Source organism: Myxozyma melibiosi (genome assembly GCF_037950935.1).
Source record: "Myxozyma melibiosi strain Phaff 52-87 chromosome Unknown BZA70scaffold_5, whole genome shotgun sequence".
Taxonomy (NCBI): domain Eukaryota; kingdom Fungi; phylum Ascomycota; class Lipomycetes; order Lipomycetales; family Lipomycetaceae; genus Myxozyma; species Myxozyma melibiosi.
Window position 1 is genome coordinate 805,364 of NW_027042919.1, and position 26,733 is coordinate 832,096.

The 26,733-nt window shown below is 50.4% G+C and overlaps 10 protein-coding genes across 10 annotated transcripts; 4 read left to right on the forward strand and 6 right to left on the reverse strand.

Moving 5' to 3' along the window:
- Positions 1–21: 21 nt before the first annotated feature.
- Positions 22–1,773, forward strand: BZA70DRAFT_278553 (cyclin-like protein). Its single transcript, XM_064912611.1, has 6 exons — positions 22–321; positions 386–599; positions 660–783; positions 847–1,038; positions 1,093–1,628; positions 1,703–1,773. Exons 1-5 carry the CDS (start codon positions 47–49, stop codon positions 1,383–1,385), a joined length of 1,098 nt encoding a protein of 365 aa, XP_064768640.1. The 5' UTR covers positions 22–46; the 3' UTR covers positions 1,386–1,628; positions 1,703–1,773.
- Positions 1,774–2,421: 648 nt separating this feature from the next.
- Positions 2,422–3,832, forward strand: BZA70DRAFT_289528 (major facilitator superfamily domain-containing protein; the record flags this gene model as incomplete). The annotated part of the gene is made up of 2 exons (XM_064914121.1): positions 2,422–2,653; positions 2,712–3,832. 2 exons carry the CDS (start codon positions 2,422–2,424, stop codon positions 3,830–3,832), a joined length of 1,353 nt encoding a protein of 450 aa, XP_064768641.1.
- A 139-nt stretch (positions 3,833–3,971) lies between these two features.
- BZA70DRAFT_304514 (uncharacterized protein) lies at positions 3,972–6,932 on the reverse strand (the record flags this gene model as incomplete). The annotated part of the gene is made up of 3 exons (XM_064914777.1): positions 3,972–4,176; positions 4,241–4,816; positions 4,880–6,932. The coding sequence occupies 3 exons, from the start codon at positions 6,930–6,932 to the stop codon at positions 3,998–4,000; spliced, it is 2,808 nt and encodes a 935-aa protein (XP_064768642.1). The 3' UTR covers positions 3,972–3,997.
- A 760-nt stretch (positions 6,933–7,692) lies between these two features.
- Positions 7,693–9,388, reverse strand: BZA70DRAFT_267437 (uncharacterized protein; the record flags this gene model as incomplete). The annotated part of the gene is made up of 2 exons (XM_064911105.1): positions 7,693–9,200; positions 9,265–9,388. The coding sequence occupies 2 exons, from the start codon at positions 9,386–9,388 to the stop codon at positions 7,693–7,695; spliced, it is 1,632 nt and encodes a 543-aa protein (XP_064768643.1).
- Positions 9,389–10,213: 825 nt separating this feature from the next.
- On the forward strand, positions 10,214–11,575 carry BZA70DRAFT_278561 (proliferating cell nuclear antigen). Its single transcript, XM_064912612.1, has 2 exons — positions 10,214–10,673; positions 10,727–11,575. The coding sequence occupies exons 1-2, from the start codon at positions 10,632–10,634 to the stop codon at positions 11,453–11,455; spliced, it is 771 nt and encodes a 256-aa protein (XP_064768644.1). The 5' UTR covers positions 10,214–10,631; the 3' UTR covers positions 11,456–11,575.
- On the reverse strand, positions 11,576–12,282 carry BZA70DRAFT_278563 (acyl-CoA N-acyltransferase; the record flags this gene model as incomplete). Its single annotated transcript, XM_064912613.1, has 1 exon — positions 11,576–12,282. A coding segment is annotated over one exon (635 nt), but the record flags the coding sequence as incomplete, so codon positions are not given.
- Positions 12,283–13,247: 965 nt separating this feature from the next.
- Positions 13,248–15,473, reverse strand: BZA70DRAFT_278565 (LETM1-like protein-domain-containing protein). The gene has a single exon (XM_064912614.1). The coding sequence runs from the start codon at positions 15,226–15,228 to the stop codon at positions 13,564–13,566; it is 1,665 nt and encodes a 554-aa protein (XP_064768646.1). The 5' UTR covers positions 15,229–15,473; the 3' UTR covers positions 13,248–13,563.
- Positions 15,474–16,259: 786 nt separating this feature from the next.
- Positions 16,260–20,196, reverse strand: BZA70DRAFT_165477 (Retinoic acid induced 16-like protein-domain-containing protein). The gene is made up of 4 exons (XM_064909820.1): positions 19,917–20,196; positions 18,848–19,858; positions 18,587–18,783; positions 16,260–18,524 (listed from the first exon to the last, which is right to left on the reverse strand). Exons 1-4 carry the CDS (start codon positions 20,010–20,012, stop codon positions 16,433–16,435), a joined length of 3,396 nt encoding a protein of 1,131 aa, XP_064768647.1. The 5' UTR covers positions 20,013–20,196; the 3' UTR covers positions 16,260–16,432.
- A 127-nt stretch (positions 20,197–20,323) lies between these two features.
- Positions 20,324–22,989, forward strand: BZA70DRAFT_257413 (uncharacterized protein). The gene is made up of 3 exons (XM_064910822.1): positions 20,324–20,987; positions 21,041–21,150; positions 21,205–22,989. The coding sequence occupies exons 1-3, from the start codon at positions 20,466–20,468 to the stop codon at positions 22,769–22,771; spliced, it is 2,199 nt and encodes a 732-aa protein (XP_064768648.1). The 5' UTR covers positions 20,324–20,465; the 3' UTR covers positions 22,772–22,989.
- BZA70DRAFT_165501 (uncharacterized protein) lies at positions 22,892–26,654 on the reverse strand. The gene is made up of 3 exons (XM_064909821.1): positions 25,194–26,654; positions 23,275–25,139; positions 22,892–23,216 (listed from the first exon to the last, which is right to left on the reverse strand). Exons 1-3 carry the CDS (start codon positions 26,452–26,454, stop codon positions 23,013–23,015), a joined length of 3,330 nt encoding a protein of 1,109 aa, XP_064768649.1. The 5' UTR covers positions 26,455–26,654; the 3' UTR covers positions 22,892–23,012.
- Positions 26,655–26,733: the final 79 nt, after the last annotated feature.

The window sequence follows — 26,733 nt, forward strand, 5'->3', positions numbered from 1 at the left end:
GCATCTAAATCATCAATGGAGCATCGGTCTTCTTGATGAACCAAGCATGAACGCTCGCTCGACTCCGAAATCCGGGTCTCCGGCAGGTTTTGGTTCTGGCGGAGGAGCTCATTCGTCCGGGTCGACGCCGCTGGAGCACTCGACCTCCGCGTCTTCGTCGGTTACGCATCCAACGCTCATCCAGCTCTCGCGACCATACCTTACTGCCAGTCAAATCGCGCATCTCGCGCGGCAGACGAACAATACGGATGGAGCCCGAGACAATCAGTCGCGATTTCATGCGTTTCAGCTGATTATAAACACAGGAGAGCAACTGAGATTGTACGAACCTCATCGTTTTCTAACGCATTTTTTTCCGACTGCAAGTCTAACATCTAACCTACAGTCCCATTCGAACTATCGGAAGCGCAATGATCCTCTTCCAACGCTTCTACTTATTTAATTCACTACAGGACTTCCCATACGTCACCGACACCGCGCTCGCGTGCTTATTCGTCGCGTCGAAAAAGGAGGACACGCTCAAGAAGATGAAGGATATCGTGATTGCCGCGTACAACGTCCGATATCCAAACGGGCCAGAGATCAGCATGGACTCGCCGGTATGATATAATTTGTGAGAGAAAAGTGTGATGCGTGAAGCTGATCTTTTTGTGGTGTAGATCATTGAAGATCAACGACGGAAGTCTTTGTTGCTGGAACAGCATGTGCTTGAGACTATGTCATTTGATTTCCGCATGAGACATCCTCACCCATACATTGTGAAGTTCTCCAAACATCTAAAACGTACGTTGCAAAGCCTATTTTGAAAACCAATACTTTTTATCACATACTTAACGATTTTTATAGTTAATACGGAGCAGGCTCAGCTAGCCTGGTTCGTCTGCTTCGATTCATACAAGACACTGGCTCCACTCAAACATACACCACACGCGATCGCCCTGGCTAGTATATATATTGCTACCGCTTTACTTGAAGGCGACATCCCGAACCATAAAGAACAGGCGCGAACGTTGATGATCGATCCGAACGATTGCGAGAGTACGCTATTTCTTTCTCTGTATGCTGTGTATGCAATGCTAACGACGTCTGAAGATATAATCCTTGAGCTCTTAGAACTATACATCGACTGGCTCCCACAAACAAGTCTCGCAACCCGCTTCCCAGACATCGGACGCTTCATGACCATGCGCATCGACGTCAACAAACGACTGAACGACCCCGCGAACGACGAGTATCGAAACCCATCAGCAAGGGACTACAGCAACGACAGCTCAGATCAGACGTCAAATCTCCCTCGAATGCGGGATTCAAGTCTAGGCGTCCGCGGGACGATGAGATATGTTTTGGACTGGGAACGGGCGAGCGCGGAGGGTGCGACGATATGAGGGCTTGAGCCGATCTTTGGTTCTGATCTGAGGTATTCTGTGGGGGTAGGCTACGAAGAGTGTATGATTAATGTTGTATGATATCAGGCGGAGAAGAGCGTATTTGTACAGTATAGAGAAGAGAAAATTGAACGGTGCTACGAATATGATCTTTGGACATTCACTGCTCGAAATGCATATTCAGACTCGGGACTGAACTCAGGCGCTAAACAACCACCTCAGATGAGAATCTTCTACGAAATACTAAACAGTTAGTACTATTTACTATATAGTCTGAGCAGTTGAGGTCTACGAGGACGTCGATAGTCATAACTTACATAACGCCATTACCATCATCTCATCCTCTCATCAGCACACATCAACCTGTACGTCGACATGACTCACGCATGCGCCCAAAAGCCATAGTCTATTTCAGCAGCCTTCAAACCCCACTACGCCTCTCTACGACTCCAGGCGTAGCTGAAAACACCTACTCAAGGAGTTGTCTGCTGCTGGAGTTGTCGCTGGGACGAGAGTTTCGAGAGTGCTTGGAAGAGAAGGCCTCCGGCGGGGCGGCGTCGGGGCCCGAGCACCAGGAAAGAAAGACGGATGCGATAAGCTCTGTTGCTGATAGCGGCATGTTTCGATACTGTGTACCGAGATCTGGACTGAAATCCACACAGATAAACAGAGTTATGCAAATAAAGAAAACACAGCCAGAATACAGAAATAGAGAAACAGAACCACGGCTGAAGCTCGACGTATGTGCGGGAGCTCGAGAGCGGTTGGACTCAGACGCCACTTGCGGGTGTTCCGACGGCGCCCCGCGTTCGACTATCTCTCGGCTGCCTTTTTTTAAGCAGACGCACGTTCGCTGCCTCCGTCAAAGACTTTTCTCTCACGCCATTTAAGCAGTTTTTCAGTGTCAACTCATGAGAGCGAGGAGGCAAGGCTGTCAACGCGGTGTTTTTTGCCCGCTTTCTTATTCTTCTCTGGCGTGATCTGCCTTCTTTCTCTTCTGTATTTCCTTTTCTGGTAGTAACCTCGACGACCTGCGATGACTTTTATCAGTAAACATGACCAGGAAGACTCCTCTTTCGACAGCAGCACGATGATTTCGGTTGAGAAAGCACAGTCTGTGAATGAATGCACCTCGCTCATCGACAGATCAACTGATGAACCCGACTCGCCGCATCTCTACCCTGTCGACGTCGGGTATCGCCCATGGCTTACGCTCTTTGGAGCCACTTGCGGGATGCTCCCGACCTTTGGCTATCTGGTAGCAATCGGTAGGAGATCTACACATTTCTTCACCGTCGCGACTCGTTCAAGGCTAACAGAACCCAGGCATCTTCCAGGACTACTACCAAAACAACCAGCTACGAGACTACTCCCCCTCCCAAATCTCCTGGATCAACTCGCTCGACATCTTCCTCACCATCTTCCTCGCCGTCATCGTCGGTCCCATCTACGACGTCGTGGGCCCGCGACCACTCATCATTCCCGGCACAATCATCATGACCCTCGGCGTCATGCTCACCTCCATCAGCACGCAATACTACCAATTCATCCTCACGCAAGGCATCCTGACCCCCATCGGCTCCGCGCTCGTCTTCCACGCCGCCGCGCCAGCTACTTCCTCCTGGTTTGTGAAATACCGCGCGACAGCGTTCGGCATCGGCCACGCGGGCTCGGCCCTCGGCGGCGCAATCATGCCCGTCATCTTCAACGGCATCGAGCCCAAGTTCGGCTTCGGCTGGGCCGTTCGCGGAATCGGGTTCTTCATGTTTGGACTCTCGCTCATCTGCTGCGTCTTCACCAAGTCACGCGTCCCGCCGCCTGGGTTCCAAAAGATCGACTTTACGAAAACATACATCCGCCCATTCTCGCAAAAACCGTTCCTCCTGCTCACCATCGCCGTCTTCTTCGTCTTCTTTGGCGCCTTCATCCCCGTCGCCTTCATCCCCTCCCACGCCGTCTCCCGCGGCTTCTCCCGCGAATCTGCATCCTACCTCATCACCATCTTCAACGCCGTCTCCATCCTCGGCCGCATCATCCCGGGAATAACCGCAGACCGCCTCGGCCGCTTCAACACCTACGCCGTCTGCTCCTTCCTCGCCGGCCTCTTCACCCTCGCACTCTGGATCCCCGCCGAAAACAGACCCGCAATCATCCTCTACTCCGTCCTCTTTGGCTTCTTCTCCGGCGCATCCGTCTCCCTTTTCCAAGCCTGCGTCGCAGACATCACGCCCAGTCCCGAAATCGGCGCTCGGCTCGGCACGATCTCGGCCGTCATGGCCTTCGCGGCCTTAGCAGGCGGTCCTGTCGCGGGCGCAATCATCTCCGCAAACGGTGATCGATATTTCGGCGCCGCGATATTCACTGCCGTCGTCATGATCTTTGGAGCGCTCATGACGCTCGTGGCGAAGTTTTATGCTACAAAGGGGAATTTATGGGCGTTGAGCTAGGCTGGATCTTGATAGAACAAATAACTACAGATTTTTTGAACAAGTTATTCAGAAGTAAAGAAACGCCAAGCACAGAGAATGAACAAAGGACACCAAAGACAAAAGAACATAAACTATAAACTCCAAATATGACAGAACAAAAATGCTAAAGTGTTTAAAAAGCTGCTAATTGACCAACTTCTTGGACGCGGCAAGGAGAACAGCGGAAATCTCATCAAGCTGCTTCTGCGCTTCCTCCTTGTCTCCTTGTTCTATCGCGTCTCGGACAGCTGCTAACGTGCCGGTTGCGAAAAATTTGTGGGACTCTGGGTCCGCTGGCGGCCATTGCTGCGGGGCAAAGAGGACTGCAGAGGTTTCGTTAGCTTTCACTGCAAATTCAAGAGTTGGGAAATTGATTAGGGGACTTACCGTGCTTGAACCACGAGCGGCCCGGCACGCCGTCGAGATCCAACAGATGCTTTTCGAAATTAATCATTCTCGAATTCCGACTAAACCGATGCTGCGCCATCGCCGCCGTCTCGGTCGGCGCCATAATCACCCACTCGTCCATCCATTCTTTGATCCACTTGTCCATCGCCACCGCGCTCTTTTGCAGCTCCGCCGCCGCCTCGCGGATCTTGCTGATGTCGAGATGCACCTGGCCCGCGTAGGATTGCAGATCGTTGGCAAAGTATATGACTGCTCGAGCGTACGCCGCGAAATCAAACGGAAGATTCATCTCATCGCACAAAGTAATTGTCATCGAGCCCACGAGCTGCGTCAACAGCTTGTGGTAGACGTACGGATTACCATCCGAGGCTTTCGAAAAATGACCCTCGAGCTCGACGAGTTTCGAGCCGACCTGGACCTCGGATGGATCGCCGAACGAGTTCATCCATTCCAGGTTGTCGAAACAGGTACGTGTGGGAAAGCCACCGGGAGACGCGAAGCCGAGATCGATTGATGCGATTCCTGCATAGCTCTGGAAAGGCAAAGTATCTCGGTCTAGTTGCAGTTATATTGTTAGTCACTGTACTTTTAGATTCAAAACAGTCGTTGAAAACAAACCTCCTTCAGGATACGAAACCTGCTTCTTGCCCCACAGATGTCTCAAGGTCGCATTGTGAAACGGATCAGTGAGATAGTTGAGCGATCTCAAAAAAATAGACTCAAGCAAGGGATCTCCAGTCGCACGCAGCACTGATCCACTGATTGCCTGGTCGAGATTAATATATGCTGCTCCTCCTCTTCTCAGTTTTTCAATGTTATCCTCGACCCACTCCGTAGAGCCCATCAGATTCTCCTCTGTACCATCCCACGAGATGAAATAGATTGTGCGCCGAGGACGCCAGCTATACCCGGACTTGAGGTACCCCAATATCCTAGCAACTTCCAGCATCACCGAAGTACCCGACATCGCGTCCGAAGCACCGTAACAGAACGAATCGCGATGGGCGCCGATAATCACAATCTGGTCCGCCTGCTCCATGCCTTCTATCTTTGCGACCACGTTATATATCGGATGCCGCTCTTTTTCCACCGGCGAGCTCACTAGATGTGCTCGTGGACCGTCCTCTGAGCCTGTATACCACGCATCAACGCCGTCGAAATTTGTTTTCCAGGAAGGTACTTTTGTTCCGTATCCATCCAAGGCCGCCAGAAACTGCTTCGCGTTACTCCATGAGATTGGAATACTCGCGATATGTACAAGCGCCGTAGAGTTCTCTTTTGAATTCCGAGCCGAGACCGGAGTGGACGGAAACCCTTCGCTAAGAGGATCGCCCGGTGCCCAGTTCCTGAGCCCTGCACTACCGCGCTGCACTGCATCTTCCGGAATAGCGGTTCCATTAGGGTACGAAACCATATCGCTCGACGCCTTGTCTCGAAATAAGACCACCCCTGCAGCGCCGTAGAGCTCGGCGAGCTTGATCTTCAGCGACTCGTGGACAAGCCCGTACCGGCAAAACACAATCGAGTCATTCAGTTTGACACTGTATTCTTTCAGCTGCGCCATATCCTTCCGCGTACAATAGTTTGCGTATACGATGTGGCCAGTCACATCGCCTGCGGCCGACAAGGCATGAAATGCAAACGGCTCCTGAGAGCCCATTCCCGGCACCGCCTCTGGCTCGGTCAAGTTCGCTTCAAACGATACTTCAAACGTAGCCGCACCATCCCGTTTACCATTTCGAGATAGCAGCTGCAACGCAGTGTTACTCGCGTCAGGGAAAGTAGAGTACACTTCATACTGCGTCATCTCGACCTCATCAAATGTCTTCATATCCAACAGATACTTTTGGATCTGGACCGCCACCGCCACGTCGCCGCTCGTTCCTGCCAGATGTGGAATCTTTGCCAAACTGTGCAGCTGCTCCGATAGCAACTCAACTTCAACCGACTGGAAAAAGAACCGCCGCATATCGTTGATACCGTACTGCCGTGGCGGAAGAGAGTATCCTGGACCCGTCCCGTTCAGCGGGATTAGATCAGAGGCAACGATAGCCCACATCCCAACCGTCAGCAAAAACACGATCGAGAGGCGTTTTATCAGTAGTGGGTTTCCCAGTGACTCAAGCCGTTTGTTGAAAGCATTCGAGACAGTGCTGGTGATGGTATGGTAGTTTAGCGAGATCGAGTAGAAAATTGCCGCCAAGAAGGTGAACCGCTGCGACATCCCGTCAAACAATGTTATTCTTGGGAATTTTATCCGCGGCATTCGTGGCCTGAACCGGCCCATTGACGACAGCCGTTTCTGTATCGAGGTCACAACGCGTGAGGAGATGCTGGGGCGCAGCAGATTCAACTGTGGCGGCTCGATGATGTCCATCTGATCCATCTGCACGATCTCGCGCTGCAGAGCGGCCGCGGATTCGGTGGATGATCTCGGCGTAGAGAGATCTATCGACGTGTTTCCATTTCCGTCTGTTGAATCTGGCTCGTGGCGGACAAGTCCGCGCGGGAGGAAGCTCTGTCGTTCGGCGGCGGTTGAAGGCGCATTGATATTTGAAGATGCCGATGATCCCATAGACGAGGGGCCGGCTTCATCTTCGTCATCAGCGTAGGGTGGCGGCACTGAATATAGATACAAGCCCGCTTTCTCGTCGTCTGTGGTGTCTGGCATTCTTGCTGAACAACCCACAGATGACTGGATGAATCGAGGTAAGTCGAGGGGAGAGAGAGCTTAGTGAGCTTATTTATTAGCAGTCGGATCGCATACGTAGCCACAAGTGCGTTTGTCTGTCACTGATCGTCGAAGGGAATTGAGTGGTTCAGTAGAAGGTGTCTGAATTCTGGGGGCGAGTTGATAGAGCTGAGGAGAATATTGGCTGCTTCGAAGCATTCATCCGCATGAAGCGCGGCATTCCACATATTATGTAAGGTCTTATATAATTATCTTCAGCTGCCTTGGCGTTGACAGTAGGTGCGCGAAACTATTATGAACCTCATTTCTACAGAACATCTTTTTTGGATTATATCACTTCAAGTCGGGCACTAATTGAAGATTGCCGAGCCTACAAAATGATATATGTTTTAGCACCGAAAAGCGGAAACTGACAGTTATAAGTAATGTAATTATATTGATCTCTCGTCAAACAAATACTTCATCTAATGTACAATTTCTGGTTCATCTCTCTCGACCAGAAAATATCACTCACGCGACCAAAAAAGCAGATCTCTGAATGAAAAAAAGGAGTGTGGGGGGCTGAGATAGCAGCCAAAGCATTAAAGACAACACAAAACAAATGAAAACGCCGTGTAATACCGAATAGTGATAATGAATGACTGAAAAGAAGGAGTGTCGATAGATAGCACAGACTTTAGATTAATCTTGTCATGCTTCTTTTTTTGAAAATGTATGTTTTTCAATGTTTTTTTCGATTTTAGCTCGACGAAGCTGTTCTGGTTCTCGTAGTCATCGTGGTGTTGCTCCAGTGAGGGGTTAGAACAGGAATGCTCTGCGACGACGACTTTGAAGAAGACGTGGACGAAGCCTCGGCGCTGCTTTCAGTCAAGGTGATTGTAGTCGCGGCCGGTGTCCTTGTTGAGGTTGAGGTCGTCAGAGCGATCGGTGTCGTGTAGGCGGTCGTGTAGGTGGTGGAAAGGTTGGTGACGGTCGAGGTCGAGGTAGCAGTCGAGTACAGCGTCTCGTAACCGGTCACGGTCTTTGTGCCGGAGACAATGACGGTGTAGATGCTTCCGCTCTCCGTGATAGTCTTAGTAACGTAGTCTTCGCTGATCGACGAAGAAGGCGTCGCGGTCACGGTCTTTGATACCTGATCAGACTCGGTCACGGTCTCGCTGACGGATGATGTCTTGGAGACGGTAGCAGTTGACGTCAGGGTGTTTGTAACATCAACAGTGCCGGTCGGGGCAACCGTAGTGTAAGCGGTGACAGTGACATAGGTGATGGCCTCGGAGCTGGAGGAAGCAGTCACCGGGATCGTCACGGTTGAGCTAGCGGTCGCGGTCTTGGTCAAGGTGGAAGACTGGCTGACCAGGTAGGTCGTGTACTCAGTGTTCGAGACGGTGACAGTCGCGGTTGGGCTCAAGGTCGAGAGCTGTGTCACGGTGACGTACTGAATGGTATCACTGCTGGATGCGGACGATGAAGTAGATCCTGCGCTTCCGGAAGATGAGCCAGCGCTTGAGCTTCCAGAGGACGTCGAAGTGACAGTGGGAATTGTCACGTAAGACGTCTTAGTAGCAGTGCTGACGACAGTCTTAGTCGAGTCACGGTAGATAACCGACGAAGCGGTGTTTGTGACCGTGACAACATCAGTGGGGGACACGGTGGTGTAAGCGGTGACAGTGACGTAAGTGACTGGCTCCGAAGAGGAGACCGCAGAGGCCGAAGCAGTGCTGCCCTCGGTCTTGGTCGAGGTCTCGTAGGCGGTAAGCGTCTGGTAACGCGTGATAGTCTCGTAAACAGAAGCAACGGATGTAGCGGTGTTGACGACGGTGACGGTGTCGGTGGGAGTAACAGTCTTGGTTACCTCGACAGTAACGTATGTGGGTTCGTCGGAAGCAGTCTGACCGGCGACGACAGTTGAGGTTTCGTAGCTAGTCGAGGTCTCAACAAGCGTAGAAGTCTGATAGACCTTGATCACTGATGTCTTTGTCTCAATGTCGGTAGCAGTCAAGGTAGGAGTGACGGTGGCAGTCTCGGTCACGGTGACATAAGTAGGCGTTGCGGCGCTGCTCACGGTCAGAGCAGTGTCGGTATTGCTGACGGTGAGGGTAGAGTAGATCGTCTCGTAGGCGGTAGTCTTTGCAGTGACAGTCTCTGTGACGGCAGCGGTGGACACATCCGTGGCGTATACGGTCTCTGTGATGGTGGGCTGGTCGGTGACGGTCAAGGTCACGGTTTCTTGACTGCAGGATGCGCTAGCTGTTGAGATGCTGTGTTAGTGATTGCTTAAAGAGTAGATCAATTACTCAAAGTAAAAACATACTATCACCACCGTCAATGTCAACGACGGGATAAGACGAGGACTCGGCAGCAGGAGCGGCGACGGCGCTCGAAGCGGAGTAGAGTAAGGCGAGAAGGCCTACCGAGCGTAGCGATAGACGGACCATTGTAGAGTGAGTAGGCGATGCGGATAAAAATGAAAATAGTAAGCAAACAAATACAAGAGAGAGAAGAGCCCCAGGCCTGCAGAGGGCCTTCTTATACACCCTGCGCGGGCTGGGGCCGTTACCATTCTTTTGCTCGAGGAGGCTGGCGAATTCATTTCAGATGAGACTCTCGTGCGGCTCAGGGTGTAATGCGGCTCATGTAGTTGCCTAATATAGCTAGTAAATTTCCGTATAAGGTTAGCGTATTCACTGCCGATGCGCATGGCTGGGCAGTCGGTCGGTGGCAGTGGAGCGATGAGCCAGCCATGCAGGAACTGCTCCCAGCCTCCCGGAGAACGTCATTCTGAGGGTATTTTGGGAATAATGAGGAAGTTGGTGGAGAAGATCAGCTGAGAGTGGCAATTGACCAGAGCATGACGAAGCGCAGCTGCGCGGACTCTCGCGCAGCTCGACGAGGCCGCACACAGCTGGATCAGCCGGATATGCGCGGCGATCAGACGGCGGACCGGGGTCAGTCAGAGCAGGACGCAGGGCCTGAAAAGGGACCAGAATACAACAATGGCCAAGCAGATTTAGTGGCTGGTTGTCGGTGACAAATTGCGCGGCCAAAGCAGATGGAAATGAAACAAAGCGCGGATCCAAGATTGGCTGAGTTAAAGGCTCAGACTTTGGGAATTGATTAAATCCCCCTGTTACATAATCAATAAGGTAATCAGTCACGTGGCACAAATGCACACGTGTTTTGTGCATCGAACGCGTCGGCGGCGCGTGTTTTTTTAGTCCGGGTAACAGATTGATTGCCCCTTCCTTCCTTCCTCGCCTCGTTTCTTCCTCTTTCTCTTTTTCTCTCCTCCACGCGCCCTGCTTCCTGCTCTCTCACTGCTTCTCTCTCTTGTTCACATCTCGTTCAAACAGTTCTTCGTCTATCTTATAGTAAGTACCTGCTCTTCCTTTCCTACTCTACCCGGCCTCATGCCGTGCGCTCTTCTGATCGTCGCGATCGCCTACCTGCCTCTGTCCTTAACGCGTCTTGCTTCCATGCATCTCGCAAAAGACACCGGCCTGCCCCATGACGAAACTTTACTGGATACTTTTATATATAAATGATTATTACATGATTTTATTTTCCGTAAAGAATATCGCTAGATAGTATCTGAGGGCACTGACATCGCTCTGCGACTTGGATCTCGTCGAGCGCTGGCATATAGCGCGATTGGTTGCTAACACGAGCTATAGTCACACAATGCTGGAAGGTAAACTAGAGCAGGCTTCTCTTTTCAAGAAGGTGAGTTATTCATGTCTCTGTTATTATCAATCGCACTCACTAACCTCTCATAGCTCGTCGACGCCGCGAAGGAGCTGGTCCAGGACTGCAACTTTGATTGCTCCGAGACCGGCATCGCTCTCGAGGCCATGGACACTTCGCACGTTTCGCTTATTTCTCTTGAGCTGAACGCCGATGGTTTCTCTGAATACCGATGCGATCGTAACATCACTCTCGGCCTCAACCTGACATCGCTTACCAAGATCTTGCGATGCGGTAACAACGAGGATATGCTGACTCTCGAGGCTCAGGAGAAGCCTGACTCGCTCATCATCAGATTTGAGAACACTCAGCAGGACCGCATGTCTGAGTACGCTCTCAAGCTGATGGACATTGACCAGGAGCACCTTGGAATCCCCGAGACTGAGTACGCTGCCACCGTCACCATGCCCTCGACCGAGTTCCAGAGAATCTGCAGAGATATGTACGCCATCTCCGAGAGCATCACTATCGAGTGCACAAAAGCCGGCGTCAAGTTCTCGTGCGAGGGAGACATCGGCAACGGCAGCGTGACCCTTAAGCCCTCGGCCTCGGCCGACAAGCCCGAGCACGCGACCAAGATCGAGCTGTCGGAGCCCGTCAGCCTGACTTTGTCGACCAAGTACCTGCTCAACTTTTGCAAAGCCACCGGTCTCTCTGACACCGTCACTCTCAAGATGGCCGACGAGAACCCGGTCCTGGTCGAGTACCCTCTGTCGAGCGGACATCTGCGGTTCTACCTCGCCCCGAAGCTCGATGATTAAATAGTATACAGAGTGTGCGTTAAGATGGGATTTTAGGTGTTTATGCGCGGTTATTTAGTTTTACTTTCTCTTATGTCGTTCCGTTTAGTATGCTGAATGTAATTATATCGTTATCATGATCTGTAGCCCTGCTGTACACCGTAAACCAAACCCATTTCTAGTCTATCCTACTATCCGGCTCTCGATACACATTTAGACATACATCCCATTGTCCTGCTCATTCGGCGCACTCGCTCCCTCACTAGCGAGCACACAAGATCGTATCGTACTCTCCTCCGTCAGCGGCAGGATAAGTCTATACGCATCGCTCGAGTCCAGATAATACCGATGCATGCGCTTACTCCTCACGAATCCCAGCCGCTCATACAACCGCAGCGCAGCCTCGTTATCTGTCCTTGTCTCCAGCACGATCTCGTCCGCCTTGAGCTCAATCATCTTTGACACCGCCAGCGAAAGCAGCTGGCTCGCGATCCCTTTCCCGCGTAGTCTTGTCACGACCGCAATCATCGCTATGTAGCCTCTCATCCTGACTGCCCGATGTGGATCAAGCTTGCATACAATAACGCCAATCACATTGCCGTCCTCTAGAGCGAGAAAGCAGAGATGTGGCCATTGGTATATGAAGTAGCGGTAGACGTAAATCCCGTAGGGCTCTTGCAGGACTTGGTCTATCAGATTCTGGATCGCCGTCAAGTCCTTCTCCTCGGACTTTTGTGTCGGGTCGTCAGACGCCGCCGGTGGTCTGTATGCGCGGTATTCTATCGTCATTGAGTTGAGAGCAGAAAGCTGGCTGGCTGTGCTGTGCTGTACTGAGCTCGAGATCATACAAAATCCGCGCAGAGCTCGCTCGCCCGCCGCAGAGCCTTTACTTCACCTCGAGCCCCACGCCCTTTCTTTCTACTCAGTCAACATCTATCTCATATTCAACCTACAGCAGCAATGACACCGCCGTCCATCACCACCGCTGAGGCCATCTCAGACTTTTCCTCCATCTTTGCGTCCTCCTCCTCGAACCCCCCTATGGCCGCAGAGCCAAACACCGACAGCGACGACGAGTTCCTCGACAAAGCCCGCCAGGCACTATCCCTCTCCTCCGTACTCGAATCAAAAGCCCAATCACTACTTCCTACCGCCCAGACTTCCGCCTCGATGGCTCGCAGTACAAGTCCGCTGCCGGCGTCGATTGTCAATGGGATAGCGCGGAGTGCTGCAGGGGTGGTGGGGAGCAGCTTGCCGGTTGTGCCTACTAATAATGGCGCTGTGTTGCCGAAGGATGAGGTTGAGGAGAAAGTTGCTGCCGTTCAGAGAGATGTTCAGGCTCTATTAGAGAGAATGAGGCAGGCTGGGATCAGCGGAGCCTAATCAACTTTTGATTATCATACCATGCTCGTTGGTATCGAGGCACGATTACACCTGATGAATCGATCAGCTTGATATTCATTTACTCTGGCGATAAAATCATCACTTGCATTCAAATGAGTCGGCATTTATCACGAACCGCCTCTACCTTTGCAACACGATCTGAGGGTGCGGGTTGGCTCGTACAGAATGATGTTGAGCGATGGCTCGGGGCACATATGCCAGCTGCGGGGGTGGTGCATCGCTGTCAGGCACATACAGCTACGCAGCAGCAACCATGATCAAAAGTTATCCGTCTTGTTGCATCCTATATACTCTCTTCGCTTGCATCCAAAAGTATCATGATCTCTATATCCCGATGCCATGTATCGGACGGCTCTATAACCGACGAGACATGTCTGTCTATTTGATCATATCAACTCCTCATTATCGGTGTATAATCTTTGTTATTCTATTAAATACAATTTTTTGCTCACTCCGCTACCTACCAACTAGATACAAAGATAAAATGAAAACTGATGTAATATAGACAAAAGAATGGTAAGACAAGAAGTTGGATAAACGAATGTTTTCTGCGCCGTGTTTATATAGCATGCAGAGAGAAAGACAGTAAAAGAGCGGAGTACCTCTATTGCTAGGTACATACGACAATAAACAAAGATACGATCGTAACTCCGATAGTTGATATTTTTTTGGGCCCGACTCCAGTCAACAATTCAATTTTGTTGGACGGAAGAGCTGGCGGTGATCTAGTTCTTCACCTCACCAGTTTGTGCCTTTGCAGCGACAGGCTCAGGTGTTTCCACCTGTTCAGCCTTGGGCTCTTCCAGCTTCTCCAGCTTAGGCTCCTCCAACTGTTCAGCCTCTGCGGCCTCTTTAGCCTCAGCATTCTCGGGCAGCTCCTCCTTGTCGGCCTCGCCCTCAGCAACCTCGCTCTCATCAATGGACTCGTGATCCTTGACGACAGTTCCAGACATGCTCACTTGTTCGTTCTCGTTGTTGATAAGCTGCTCCTGCTCCTTGAGAACCTCGAGACGCTGCTTGTTGGTAGCAGTTCCCTCGAGGTGGTTGACCTCCAACTCAGCCTCATGGTAAAGCTGGTCGGGGATTGAACTGAGAGTAGAAAGCAAGGCATCGTAGTGCGAATCAACCGACTCGGGAGATCCGTAAGTGTACGCAGCCGACAAGACAAGTAGCGTACTCGGAACATGCTGTCGCAGAGTCAGATCCAGCCATGTCTGAAGATCCTCGCGCAGTCTAGCCGGAGAGACGCCATGAGACTTGATTCCTCGCACCTGGCAGGCACCCTGGAGTTCTCGGACCGACAGCGACTCGACGCCCTCGTAGTCAATAGCACGGTCGTCACGCTTCGTCTGACGCATCCGACGACGGATCTGGTATCTGAGCATCATATCGGTACCGAAAGTCTGCAGGTTCATGTACTTTGACATAGCGACCAGCTGGGGACGCGACAAGTTGTCGAGAATCATGTCATCTTTAAACAATCGGCAAACGCTGAGAAGTTCTTCACGAGACGGAGATTCACCAGAGGTTCTGATCTTGCGGAAGAAATCGGCGAACAGCTCACGCTGGGCGTTGTTGTGGGTCTGCGGAAGAGCAAGTCCGGTCTCCTTGACCGTGCTGCGGAGAAACTTTGACACTTCTTTCCGGGTGTTACGAAGGCTCTTGACACGCTTCTCCTTCGTCGAAGGAGCCTCAAAAGTGGAAGGCAAAAGTCCAGGGAACAGCTTCAGCGCTATCGGCAAAAGCAGCTCGGCAAAGGGAACGATCAAAAAGACAGAGAACGGAACGAGACGGATGAGATCCTGGGTCGTGCGCTGGAGCTGACGGCTCTCACGACGGGTCAATTCGTATCCGGCAACCATTTTCAGCGCAAGCTTAGTCGAGATCTTGATCTCAACTCCGAGCAGTTTTGTGCTGTCCCAGGTGTGGCGCACGCCATCCTTGACCTTCTGCCATAAACTGCTCTTGGGCTTCTCTGCCGTGGCAGGGGTAGTCGAGGCGCTATCAGCAGCGACCGTCGGGAGATCCGGAACTTCTGTTTCTTTACCCAAAATGTTTTCGGTCGCCTTGTCGGCACTCTTCTCCGCGACCGCCTTCGCAGCATCCACCTCCTCAAACTCAGCATCGACTTCAGTCTTCTTGCCGGCTTTCGCGGGATCGGACACCGGCGTTCGCTTCGGCTGGACGATCGTGCGCGAGGAAGCAGACTTGCCCATCGACGACAACACATCGACTGGAGGACCAGACGGACTCGAGTGCGGTGTAGGCTCGGTCGAGTAGGCTCGCATCAGCATCAGCATAGCCTGCGGCGAGGGAGCAAAGGCCCTGCTTCGGCTGTAGCGTCCCAGCAGAGCGCTGGACGTGGCTGCTCGACGCGTTATAGCGGACATTGAAAGTACTTCGGACGGGTCTCGTCAATATTCCGGGTAGTAGTAGAAGTTATCTTCTGCAACGGGTCGATGATGATGACTAGGCTGTAGCAGAAGAAGACGAAGAATATTTCTGCAGACTCGATGAGCCATAGTCCAGCGTCGACAACTTTAAAGCCTTATCTGTCACATACACTTACTCAGTTAGGGCTTCAACCCCAACTCAGCAAAGGAACCAGGTCTCTCCGCCTGACCGTGCTCTCGCCGTCTAAAACCACGCAATCTGCTTCCTCCAAAGCAATTCGGTCTGCTCGCGGCCCATCCTCAAACTATTCTCTCCGGGGCCCAATCCACTCGAGCGCTCTTTCCTGCTCGATCCCCCGAAAACAGTCGAATCCGTCCACGTTGCGTCGGATGCCGGTCTTCCGGAACCGTGCGCCCTAAACCCATGCTTGCCCTAACCTGATACCGCAGCCACTTCACGCAATACTCTATAGCAGACGTATGATTCGTCTTTACACTACTTTATCGTATGCTTTGGATATAAGCAGAGCTTTGGTAGTCTCAGTATTCAGCTTGAGGGCATATGAGGATACGTGGAGGCATCCCAACGTATGTGACTTGTATGGAAGTTCATCAGGGGATGGGTCGAGCTCTGCCCGACGAGTTTAGAATTCACTATTACTATGTTCGACACTCGAATTATATATACACAGAACATATCAGTACATGCTCTATCGCCTCCTTCTATTATTCGACCTCTTCTGCCACCCGTAGTCAACCTGATCAACTAAAGTGCTTCGCACCTGTATCAAAGCCGTCAACTCCTTTACGAATTCCTGATACACAATCACGTTCCCCAGCAAGTGCGCAAGACTGACATATCGGCTTTTCCCCGTCTCGGGCCCCATGACTTGAATAATCGTAGGCACGTAGTCCGAATCCGTCGCTATCTCATTCATTTCGATACCAGTCTTCCGAGGAGCAGCTTGACTATGCGACCGAGATCGACTGGTAGACGACCCACGACGGTTAGTCCCGGATGGCTCTTCGTCTGCCTCAGGGCTTGTCTCGCTCACAATACTCTCGAGATCCTCGTCGTCCGACTCTGACACACTGTTATTGAAAATGTCTCTAATCTCCTCGCTTAGTTGCACAGGGCTCATTTGCTTGGATAGAGCATTGTCGCCTTCGCTTAGTGTTCTCTGCAAAACGGGTGATGTACTCAGCGGTAAAATGCGAGGCGTAGTAAACGGCGACTGCGAGCCAGCAGGTATCGACAGTGCGCCGCTCGTCGTCGCAGCTGCAGTATAAGCTCTCGGGCCTGGATCAGTACGTTCTGGAGGAGACGACATGAGCGACTCAAACGCTTCCAAAGACCCTTGCGATCCAGCCTTCCGCAGCTTTGGAAGTCTGGTTGGAGTATTGTCAGATTCATCGCGGTTGGTATTGTTACGCGAACGGACAGGCGACGAATAGCTCGTACGGTCTCCAAGAGAGGTTCGGATCGACAACGCACTGCTTTGCACTCTGCGATGAGTTTGCACTCGGGCAGCGGCATATGGCAGAGTCTCGATCGACCGGCTGAAAAAGTCTCCGGCCAATGACTCTGTACGTAGATGGCGTTCACGTGCCCCCTTTTCGGCAGAGTCAAAGGGGACGAAGAAAAATGAGGGGGTAAAGATGGTATCCTTTGCTGCCGCTGAACTGTATTGGATCGAGACAGCACTCCTGTTCTAAGCTCTCCTGTTAATGGACTTGGAACACTTGAGAAACGCATAGGAGCTGGCGAAGATGGGAGAGACGATGAGGAATACCACAATTCCTCGGCACGCCTTTGAGTATCCACCGGAGACAGAGAAAATGTTCTGGTCTCAACCCTCTGCACTATGTCCTTCTGGCGCACCACCGGACTCGAATAAGCAGAGACATCCACATCAGGAATCACATCCTCTGCGTCTCTGATTAATTCGCGATGCTCGGCCAGACGGTCGTAGAAGTTTGGTATTTTGGTCTCAAAACTTTCAATCTTCTTTGACAGAGCCGAAAGAACCTCCATCATGGGAGAGATTTCAGTAAACGAGGTTGTCTCAAATCTGTCATTTGAATTCATTCCCCAGTACTCATCATAATCATCATCAGAGGATGAGTAAGACATGTCCGATGCATATTCAGCAAGCAATTTGAGATCAATATCCTTCTCAACATCATCTTCCAATTCTGAAGATGCTGCCGTCGTCTCATTAAGCGTCTCACCAAAACTCCTCGTCTCCGGTCCTCGCCGCCTCCTAGGTCTCTCGCAAGAGCTTTTCACATTTTCGAGATCGACAAGCATCCATCCACGAAGTGACATCCACCCGCAGCTAGCCAAATCGATAAACACTCTAGTGAGAATCAAATTTAATTCCACGCTGTTTGCAAAAAACTGCGATAGTAGGCGCAGAAGCCGCGTCCATGTCTGGTCATCAGTGTTCATTGAATGCTTGAAAAGCCGGCTCTGATCCGAGGCCTCTCGCGACAGAGACATTTCTGCGGATAAAAGACTTTTCGGGAGATATGCGTGAGACTCTATAATTCTCCGGCTTTCCTTCAAGTAATTGTCGTATGCCTGGCTCTCGATCTCGCTAGTTTCCTCACCTTCGGGAAGAAGATCTAGAAGAAACTCCAGTTCTTTAGCATACACATTGAACGGAGTGACGGTAGGTTGGAAGGACTCAGAAAGTGACTTGACGGAGAAGATGGTGTTGAGAACGTAGGGATAGTGTCTTCGCACCAGAGAGGATATGAGTCGTAAAGAAGATCCCACTGTTTGTTGAGATCGGGTATCTAGACCGTCGATTATCATCCGAACCATATTGAACTGTGATGTGGATTTGTCTTCCTTGTCGCCATTGGTAGTCTCAGATCTATCGCTGGTGATCAAACAAGACAAGATGATTTCAACAATATCTTTCTGCTGAAGAGTGTCAAAAATAGCACGGAGATAGGTCATCACCGCGACGCTCAAATCGCTATTATTGACGTCCATAGTTTCAACCAACGAAGGCAAAAGCAGCTGTCTCAAAAACAACGTATCGAATTTCTCCAAAAGATTAGCTCGGATCAAAGCAGATTTGCAGTGACTCAACGTGTCTTGCCAAAACTCTAGATAAGAAAGAAAAATCTCGAGATTGATTTTGTTGCGTTCAAGTTCTTCAGCGGTTTCGGGTCCAATCGCAGTATCGTCGTTGGAGCTTCCGATATATTTTCGCTCTGATTCTTTGGCAACTGCAACAATCTTTGGCTCTTGAGCAGACTGAAAAGCTCGAAAAAGGCGTCTTATCATAAAACTGTTAGCATCATACTCTTTTGATAAATAATGATCCGCGGCATAGCATACCGACTCAGCTGGCTGTATAATGCGCCCAGGCCTGAAGCCATCAATGTTCCGAAATCGCTGTCAAGAATCCATCTTTCTAGCGACGATCCCGGATGAGCTGATTCAACGATAAAAATAATTCCAGTTCGCGAGAATTCCCCTGATTTACCATCGTGGTAGATGAAGTCCAGTAGAAAGTGAAACAAAGGGAAATCATTCTAAATCATCATTATAGTGTTAGTATCTCTCTTTGCTGCTATGTCCCATTAAATGGAAGCGTACCCTTCGCTGGTCGATTTGTAGGTCAGTGAGAAGGCTGTCGATTGCCAGTGAGGCCTCGTTGATATTGTGTTCCACGTCATCCTCTTGATTTTGTGATGATTCATTTGAGTCATTATTGTTCGCATCATGTGGTGTATCCGGTGTGTTGTTTGTTTGCGGGCTTCCCTCCGGTGTGGCATATTGTTCTTGCTGAACTGATGATCTACTTGATACTTCCGTGCTCTTCACTGGAGCCTGACCGTTATTACCGGTCTCGTCGTTGACAGTGTCTCCGTTCGGGGCTTTCGGAGTGGATGGGAGATCATCACTGCCGTTCTCATCGATGGGTGCAAAGTACGCGTCCTGATTATTGATTCTGCTGGCTTTCGGAGTCGTCTGGGTATCTGTCTGGCCACCATGATCAGCCTCCTCCGTGTTCGATCCCTCATCTTGGACGCTTATTTCGTCGCTGCTGTCGTTGGGAAGTTCATATATGAGCTCCGGAAGATCTTCATCGTCCGCATTGTTACCCCTCTCGTTCACGGGTGCAAGATAAGTCGAGTGCCTGCTTCCGACACCATGACTGTCAATGGGAGTGTTTTCCCCACTGTTCTCAGGCATACGGATCCACTTGATTATACTCTGAGGTTCGGCTCGCAAGCGAGATGCAACAGAGAACAGCATTTCGCTGAATTCATCTTCTAATATTCTGTCGCCTTTCGCTTTGTACAACTCACACAAGAACACGTTTATGCTCTGTATCACTTGATCATTGCTCATCAAATCTTCTTCGCCGCTCTTGATCAGAACAGAAAATGCGGCGACTGACTCCTGTATGATCGAAAGCCCACACAAGTGAGTAATTTCCGCGATTTTGGTGAATAAGCCATGATCCAGCGCAAACTGTAAACACACACGTCTGTTCCCGCTGCGCTCTTCGGTGCTGATAATGTCAGAGATATTCAAGATATCGCGTGCGATCTTGGACGGAGCTTTGGAACCCTCGAAATCTTGCAGGAGCCGCTCATCGCGCTTCAGATCAAAAGTTAGTTACGATTCCTTTGATATTGACGAATGATAAAATACACACAATTAGCTCAATCCACGCTTTCTCGATGAGAGCCAACGGCCCCTTATCGACTGACTCCTTTGCAGAGCTTCGTTTCCAGATGCCCCAGAATGACATTCTAAGGAGGCAGCCTGGCTCCCGACGCGGAGCGTTTAGCAGCAAAGAGTGCCCACGTGCCGCGAGAAGAAGGACAAAAGAAAGGTAGTAAGAAGTAGATCAACCCACAAACCAGATCAGTATTCCGACCCGCGCCAACTTTTAGACAACGACGAGGTAGTGAAGACAATTGAAGACAATATTGGGCGCATCTGATGTCTTTTCATTTAATATCAGACTTTATCAGCGCATCCTCACCCTTGCCCTGCTGCGGCTCTGCCACATCGCCGCTTAGGATTTAGTTCGCACTGGTCGTGGCAAGCTTCCCCCGTCTTTGACAGATATGAAGTAATTCGACAATCGTTTGATTGTTAAGAAGATCAGAGGAGAATCAGTCTTTTATTTGCCTCAGTGAAATTGATTGCCGGGGAAATCTAGCCGGGGGGAGCATTTCACTTGCAAAGTACTCACACGATGCCGCCCATAGATCCTAACCGGGCAGGGCTGCTCGTGTTCTTGCTGATTATTATGCTTCTCACGCCTGAATCTGCATCGCCGTCGCAAAGATCGGCTTTTCAGGAGTTTCTCAAAGCGCAAAGACATAGACGAGATGTTTTGCTGAATGCTACATTCGAGGAAGGACCGGTCGATCTAGAAGGAATCAGCAATCCGGTACTTCCATACGAGCTGCAATCCATGGCTTCTGATCTCTGGGAGTCTCAGCAACCCACTACGTCTGACGGCGCCGATAGCTATTCATTTTATCACAACATTACAGGTCTCGTGCGTGGGGAATGGGAGATAAGCGACCTGAACGTTGACCCGATGGAGCTGTCTCATTCGAGCGAGTATGTGCTCAAGACCCCGCGACTGAATAATGTTACTGGGGCTGTTATGTGGGAGTCATCAGGAGACAATCGCAACATCACTGATCGGGAAGGTATCATGACCCTCGATATTGGCGAGACACGTCCAGGTCCGGTGCAAATGATAGAGGTAAGTTGATTGTTATGCGAGTTGTATGGTGAGGTGAGCTAACAGACCACCAGGCCAATTTGAACATACAAGATAAACAAGGAAAGAATGGTCACGATATACCTCTCAGGGGTATACATTTTGTTGACACTGGAAACATAGTGATGGCCACTACTAGCAGAAAGTATGTTTTCCAACCTGTGTTTTGACAACATGGTTAGCTAATTTTAATTTCTAGATTTGCTGGCCTTTATAGTCTTCCGTTCCTGACTCTAACGGAAGAGCGATTCAACCAGTCATATACCCCTTTCATGACAGAAATAAACCGAACAATATCAGAGCTGGAAGCTATATATAGGCGAGATATCAATCCCGCTGTCAGCAGTTCCTCAAGTGCTTCAGAAAGTTGCGAGTATATTGTGTATCTGCAGATTCATTCCAGTCCATTGTCGCCTGAGGAGATGAGTGTGGTAGAGGACGAATTGCGATTTCCAAAGGGACAGCCGCATGAGGATATTCCAAAGATTGAGATCTCGTCTCTGGTTTACTCACCCAACTGCGGTATAGTTCTGGAAAGCAGGCTGAGCGTTGGTGACAAGATCGAGCAATTCTGGAGCCAGGCCAGTCATGCCGCGTTGGTAGCTGGCTGTTTGACTGTTATCCAGATCTGGCTGCTTATAAGGCAAATGAACGATACAAATACGCCTTCGACTGTTTCCAAGCTGAGCTTTTGGACAATCGAGCTGATGTCGTTAGTAGATGGTTATCTATGCATGGGGTATCTTGCCGCTGCGGTCTTCATGGAGTCAACATTTTTGCCGTTCATGACTGTTGCATTTTTGACGTTTTTACTAGTCTCGGTGTTTGGTATGAGATATTTGATATTGATCTACCGGATCCAGCGACCGGAAAACCGTCGTCAGCAAGCCGCAGCAGCAGCTCAAACAGCAGCAACTACTGCAAACAATGACGGCGGTCTACCTCTTCCGGCAACAGCAACGCCCCAGACCGAGCAAGCAAACATGGGCAGCGGCGCCACTCCTGATGATGATGGCCGGAGTGACGTGAGCCTGATTTATTCCCGATTTTATTTCATTCTTCTTGCATTCATATTCCTCACACTAAACGCTTCTACGTGGCCTAAAGTGTATCGACGAGCATTTCAGCATTTTTTGTTTCTGTCTGTGAATTCATACTGGGTGCCGCAGATCTACCGCAACGTCATGCGTGGATGTCGCCGAGCTTTCAAATGGGAGTTTGTGCTGGGGATGAGTGTGATTCGGCTTATTCCCATGCTCTATCTATATCTTTACGAGAACAACATCATATTCCAAGAGGTCGAACCCGTTTGGGCGATGATCATCTCCTGCTGGGTATGGCTGCAAATCTGCGTCTTAGCCGCCCAGGAGATTCTTGGGCCCAGATTCTTTGTACCTGGAAACTTTCTTCCTCCGTCTTATGATTATCATCCGCCTCTATCGATCCCAGATCTGGAAAGCAGGGCGGCATTAGGTGACGATCTACCCACGATCTCAACGGACAGCCAAGGTGGAGTTGTTGTGATGGGGCCTACTGACTGCGCTATCTGCATGCAGCCCATAGAATTGCCAAGCGAGTTGTTTGTGCAGCACGATCACAATAGATCGGGAGCTGCCACGTCCAGTTCCTCGGCGAGCGCGCTCCTCGCGAGGCGAAATTATATGGTCACTCCTTGCCGTCATATCTTCCACACGCAATGCTTGGAGTCGTGGATGAGATTCAAGCTACAGTGCCCGACGTGCAGAAACCCGCTGCCTCCGTTATGATTTTGCCTCACTGTAATGTCACATACTTTTTTTATATGTTATTCGATCGATTTGTTTCAGGAGTCTTAGATGGGCATGATAGTAGTGCTCCGGAGATTGGAGTTGGATTTGGATTACGATTTTGAGGGACTTCGAGCAGGAAATGTCACATGGGGAGTAGTTCAGGTGATTTGTAAATACTAGTAGGAGTTTCAAATCCGGCATGTTATCATATGCATTATCCAGCATTATTTTATTGTATCTACCCGTAATAATGTACACCGAGTCCGTTCCTGACTAACGTCTCTTTCCATAAAACCCTGGATGGCTCTATCATCTCCAACTCGAACGCAATTGGCGCGGTCGCATTTTGTAGCTTGTGCGATACAATTGGGAAACCGACCATTGCTTCACCATCAGGCACAGCAGGCCTAGAGCTTGCTGAATCTTCGTCGCTCTCAAGAAACTAAAATATATGTTAGCAAGTGGGTCATAATAAACTGTTACAGCGAAGAAGTACTTACAGCTGGAACTTCCAGGAGAGTATGGCTGTGATGCTTCCAAATATCGACGGCAGACATCAAGTCGTAACCAGCCGATAACAATGCAAGATCTGACTTCTTGCTTGTAGACTGTTCCTCTGATGCAATACCCATCTTGTCTGATCCCTCCACTCCTTCCGCACCATCGTTAGGAAAACAGAGCTCCAAGTGATTTTTCGTGAACGTGTTTTCACTAATCACCCTTCTCTTATTCGATTCAGAGGCCACGTCAGAGCTCGAGTGCTCCAGGAACCAACTCATCCCTTTCTGCTGATCTCCAACCGCCATCTGACACCAGAATTGAAGGGTCACCAATGTTCTGCGAAAATCGAAGTTTGTGTGCTCGAGCACTTTTCTGACATCGAGCTTGTTTAGTAAATGTCCCTCGGATAAGGCAATTGACCAAGCTACGTCAGTCAAAACCTCGGAATTCGTGTGGTCGAAATATATCAAGCTACCGGGATTTGCCTCCAGCAAATCAGGCGGGAGATACTGTTCGTCCGTACAGGTCAAAACAACAGGCCGTTTCGAGGTTTCGATAAACTTGCTCAGCGTAGACCAAAACGATTTGTCGCTCTCAAAGACTATATCGACGTCCTCGATCAACAGCATACTTTGCTGGCGGAATACAGGCTGCGATGCGCTCTCAGAAGACGACGATGTAGATCTTTGAGCGCATTCATTCTCATAACGCGTGTCTTTGTCCCCTGATACCTTGTGATGCACCAGATTCGACTGGCTCATTTCGCCAACCTGATCAAGAATATCCTTTCCATTCCTTTTTTGCCCAGCATTAATTTCAAACACAAATATGCCGAGCTCTTTGGCCGCAGCATAGACAGCCGCAGTTTTGAAACTTGACGGCGGACCGCACAGAATGACAACGTTCGAATGACGACTCGGCCGCTCTTCTCTAGCCCGCAGTCTAGAGCACCGCTTCGATTTTCGCCCCGAGTCCCTGGCTGTCCGTCTTGATCTTCGTTTTTTGCGACGTTGGTAGCCGCCGATCATGTATGTAACTTCTGTGTCTTCCTCGGTATCGTCACTAACTGACTTGTCGTTTGCGGGGGATGAGTTGTCGATCGAAGAAGAGTTCCCATCAAAGTTTCTGAATCCAGAGTAATCATCATCGTCCGATGAGATCGGATCCAGATCTTGCGTAAACGAACCTTCCTCTTCATCAGAATAACAGATAAACCCCTCCAGATCATTCTGCCGACTTTTCTCCTTCTCAGCTTTCTTCATTTTGCTTATCGTCAACGTTTTACTTCGATCTGTCGTCAAGATTCTCGTCTGCAGCCATTTCCGCAGCAGCACTGCGCTATCGTCGCGCACGGGAACGTGTTCAGCGCGCTGCGGGGCGTAGCTGCTACTCCACAGCTGATCTTCGTATTGAGCTCTGTCGAAAGCAGTCGGGTGCGGTAACCGCTTGTCGTATAGATACTGCAGATAAGGATGGCTGTCAAAGTCGACATGCTTCCTCGCGAGAGTGAGAACATCTTCGAAGGGAACGACGTGTCTGGTGGGAACATGGAGAGCCTCATCAGCGCTGAGATTCAAAGAGATATCGACGTTTCGAAGAATGCTTTCATCAAGAGGCACCTGTAACTGACGATTTTTGCCTTTCCGGGTGGGTAGACGAGTAGTGAGATTGAGCGCTACTTCAGATGCTGTGTACTCCCTCTTTGATAGTTCTTCGGCATCTTTAACATGGCGATTATCAAACTTTGGCCAGGCCGGTAACTGGCCTGTCGGTATCCTCTTTTTAGCCGTTGGAAACGATGCGAATCCGGAGGCTGGAGATGGAGAGCCCGGGGTAGAGCCAAGGTTTGCTGATTTTGATTGTGCTATTAGAGCAGTATTAGTACGTTCCTCTATAGTCTCTTCAGAGCAGGACTCACAGTTGAAAAAAGGATATGCGGGTTTTCTAGGGCGATCTGAGGTATCCGGCGTGCGATCCAGGTCGATCACGGTTGATGCAGACGTAGAGCGAGACAGAGGTACAGATTCCGAGCACATCTGCTCGCCTGGTGATTCTAACTCCGTAGTCGCCTGAGTGTCCATCTTTTTCTTCTTCATGAAGAAAGGGTAGATAGGCTTTTTTGTATTTTCGACCTTCTTGGAAGGCGGTTGATTGGCAACGATAGGTGACAAGACCTGCTTACTGCTGTCTTCGTCGGAGTTCGGCGGAGTAGGGGGTGAAACGCTCTCATCTGTCGCTGGTGGTGTGTAGATTTGTTTCGCAGTAGAAGGCTCGCACGGAAGAAGGGTGGAGTCAAGTGAAGAAGATGATGAAGCCGGCTCGAGTTCGTTCGTCTGGAACCGCCGCAGTAATCGCGGGTCAACCTTGAGTTTGACGATGGATCGGCCAGCCATGTCCGGTTCGCCTAGTGTGGCTTCGGCAGACAATGTCAGATCGCTGGAGTTGACGACCTTTGTGCCTTGATCATCCTCAGAGTCGGCTTTCTCTCGCTTCCACATCTTGAACAGGGTATTTCCCGAAACACCAGCGTTAGCCTGTCTCGATTTTTTCTCTGCCAAAGACGGTTTCTCTCCATCTGCCTTGCTCTTCGTTATATTCCTTCTCTTATGCTGAACCTTTCGCGGTCTGTTTGGGTTCTCGTTCTTGCTGCGTTTCCGATCCTGAGTGGAATCGGCGGATTTGACCTTCACCTCGTCGAGATCTGACCCGTCCTCCGACGCGGACGAAACCGGATCATCCGATAATTCTGAAGGAATCAAGTTTTCGTTGTCCTGCGTCAATCGAATGGGAAGCTTCACGATCAACGAGCGAGACTGTGCAGTGCGCAAATCAGCAGAGGCGAATGCGTTGCTGCTATCCCTCTCTGCGACGGCCTCCGACTGCGGTGACGAATCAAGGTGTTGCTCAGACTGTCTCTCAACAATATCAAAAGCGTTCGATCTCTCAAATATTGGACTAGTTGTCGGCAGCTGAGTTTTGCTAGTTGCCTGAAATGCGTCGCCGGGGATAATAGCACGCTGCTTCCGTCGCGAGCTGGGCGTGTCCTTCTTCTGCAACGTCAGAGGCGACGACGAGACAGCAGCCGGTCCGAACCCCTCGATAAACATCCCAATGCCCTGCTGCAGCTTCTCAGACCGCCTCGGTCTCTCGCCGCCACCAGAGTCGCTGCCTGAGCTCATCGTACGTGGCACGAGCCGAAATCGCAAACAATAGCCACCAGCACACGGTTAACAGGAATCGTCACCGAGGCCGCCTAGTGTTGAGACCACTGACAAGCAAGCCAGGCTGGAGCAGCCAGATTGCAGGAGCACAGCTCAGAGTACAAGTCAGGCTTTGAATGTGCTGACACGCCGGTCGGTGCTTGAAAAGAGGGTGGAGCAGGTAGACTTGCAGACTTCTCGAGCGCGTCGGGCGCGTCGACGCGTTGAACTTTCGACACCAAACCCTCGGTTGAGTGC

Coding starts and splice junctions, on each gene's coding strand:
- BZA70DRAFT_278565 (XM_064912614.1), bottom strand. CDS start 15,228: ATGTCCGCTATAACGCGTCGAGCAGCCACGTCCAGCGCTCTGCTGGGA.
- BZA70DRAFT_257413 (XM_064910822.1), top strand. CDS start 20,466: ATGCCGCCCATAGATCCTAACCGGGCAGGGCTGCTCGTGTTCTTGCTG. Junction 20,988..21,040: donor GTCCGGTGCAAATGATAGAG/GTAAGTTGATTG, acceptor ACAGACCACCAG/GCCAATTTGAACATACAAGA. Junction 21,151..21,204: donor ATGGCCACTACTAGCAGAAA/GTATGTTTTCCA, acceptor TTTAATTTCTAG/ATTTGCTGGCCTTTATAGTC.
- BZA70DRAFT_165501 (XM_064909821.1), bottom strand. CDS start 26,454: ATGAGCTCAGGCAGCGACTCTGGTGGCGGCGAGAGACCGAGGCGGTCT. Junction 25,140..25,193: donor CGCATATCCTTTTTTCAACT/GTGAGTCCTGCT, acceptor CTGCTCTAATAG/CACAATCAAAATCAGCAAAC. Junction 23,217..23,274: donor CTCTCCTGGAAGTTCCAGCT/GTAAGTACTTCT, acceptor CATATATTTTAG/TTTCTTGAGAGCGACGAAGA.
- BZA70DRAFT_278553 (XM_064912611.1), top strand. CDS start 47: ATGAACGCTCGCTCGACTCCGAAATCCGGGTCTCCGGCAGGTTTTGGT. Junction 600..659: donor AGATCAGCATGGACTCGCCG/GTATGATATAAT, acceptor TTTGTGGTGTAG/ATCATTGAAGATCAACGACG. Junction 784..846: donor GTTCTCCAAACATCTAAAAC/GTACGTTGCAAA, acceptor CGATTTTTATAG/TTAATACGGAGCAGGCTCAG.
- BZA70DRAFT_278561 (XM_064912612.1), top strand. CDS start 10,632: ATGCTGGAAGGTAAACTAGAGCAGGCTTCTCTTTTCAAGAAG. Junction 10,674..10,726: donor AGGCTTCTCTTTTCAAGAAG/GTGAGTTATTCA, acceptor AACCTCTCATAG/CTCGTCGACGCCGCGAAGGA.
- BZA70DRAFT_165477 (XM_064909820.1), bottom strand. CDS start 20,012: ATGTCATTCTGGGGCATCTGGAAACGAAGCTCTGCAAAGGAGTCAGTC. Junction 18,784..18,847: donor TACAAATCGACCAGCGAAGG/GTACGCTTCCAT, acceptor ATGATGATTTAG/AATGATTTCCCTTTGTTTCA. Junction 18,525..18,586: donor TTATACAGCCAGCTGAGTCG/GTATGCTATGCC, acceptor TTTTATGATAAG/ACGCCTTTTTCGAGCTTTTC.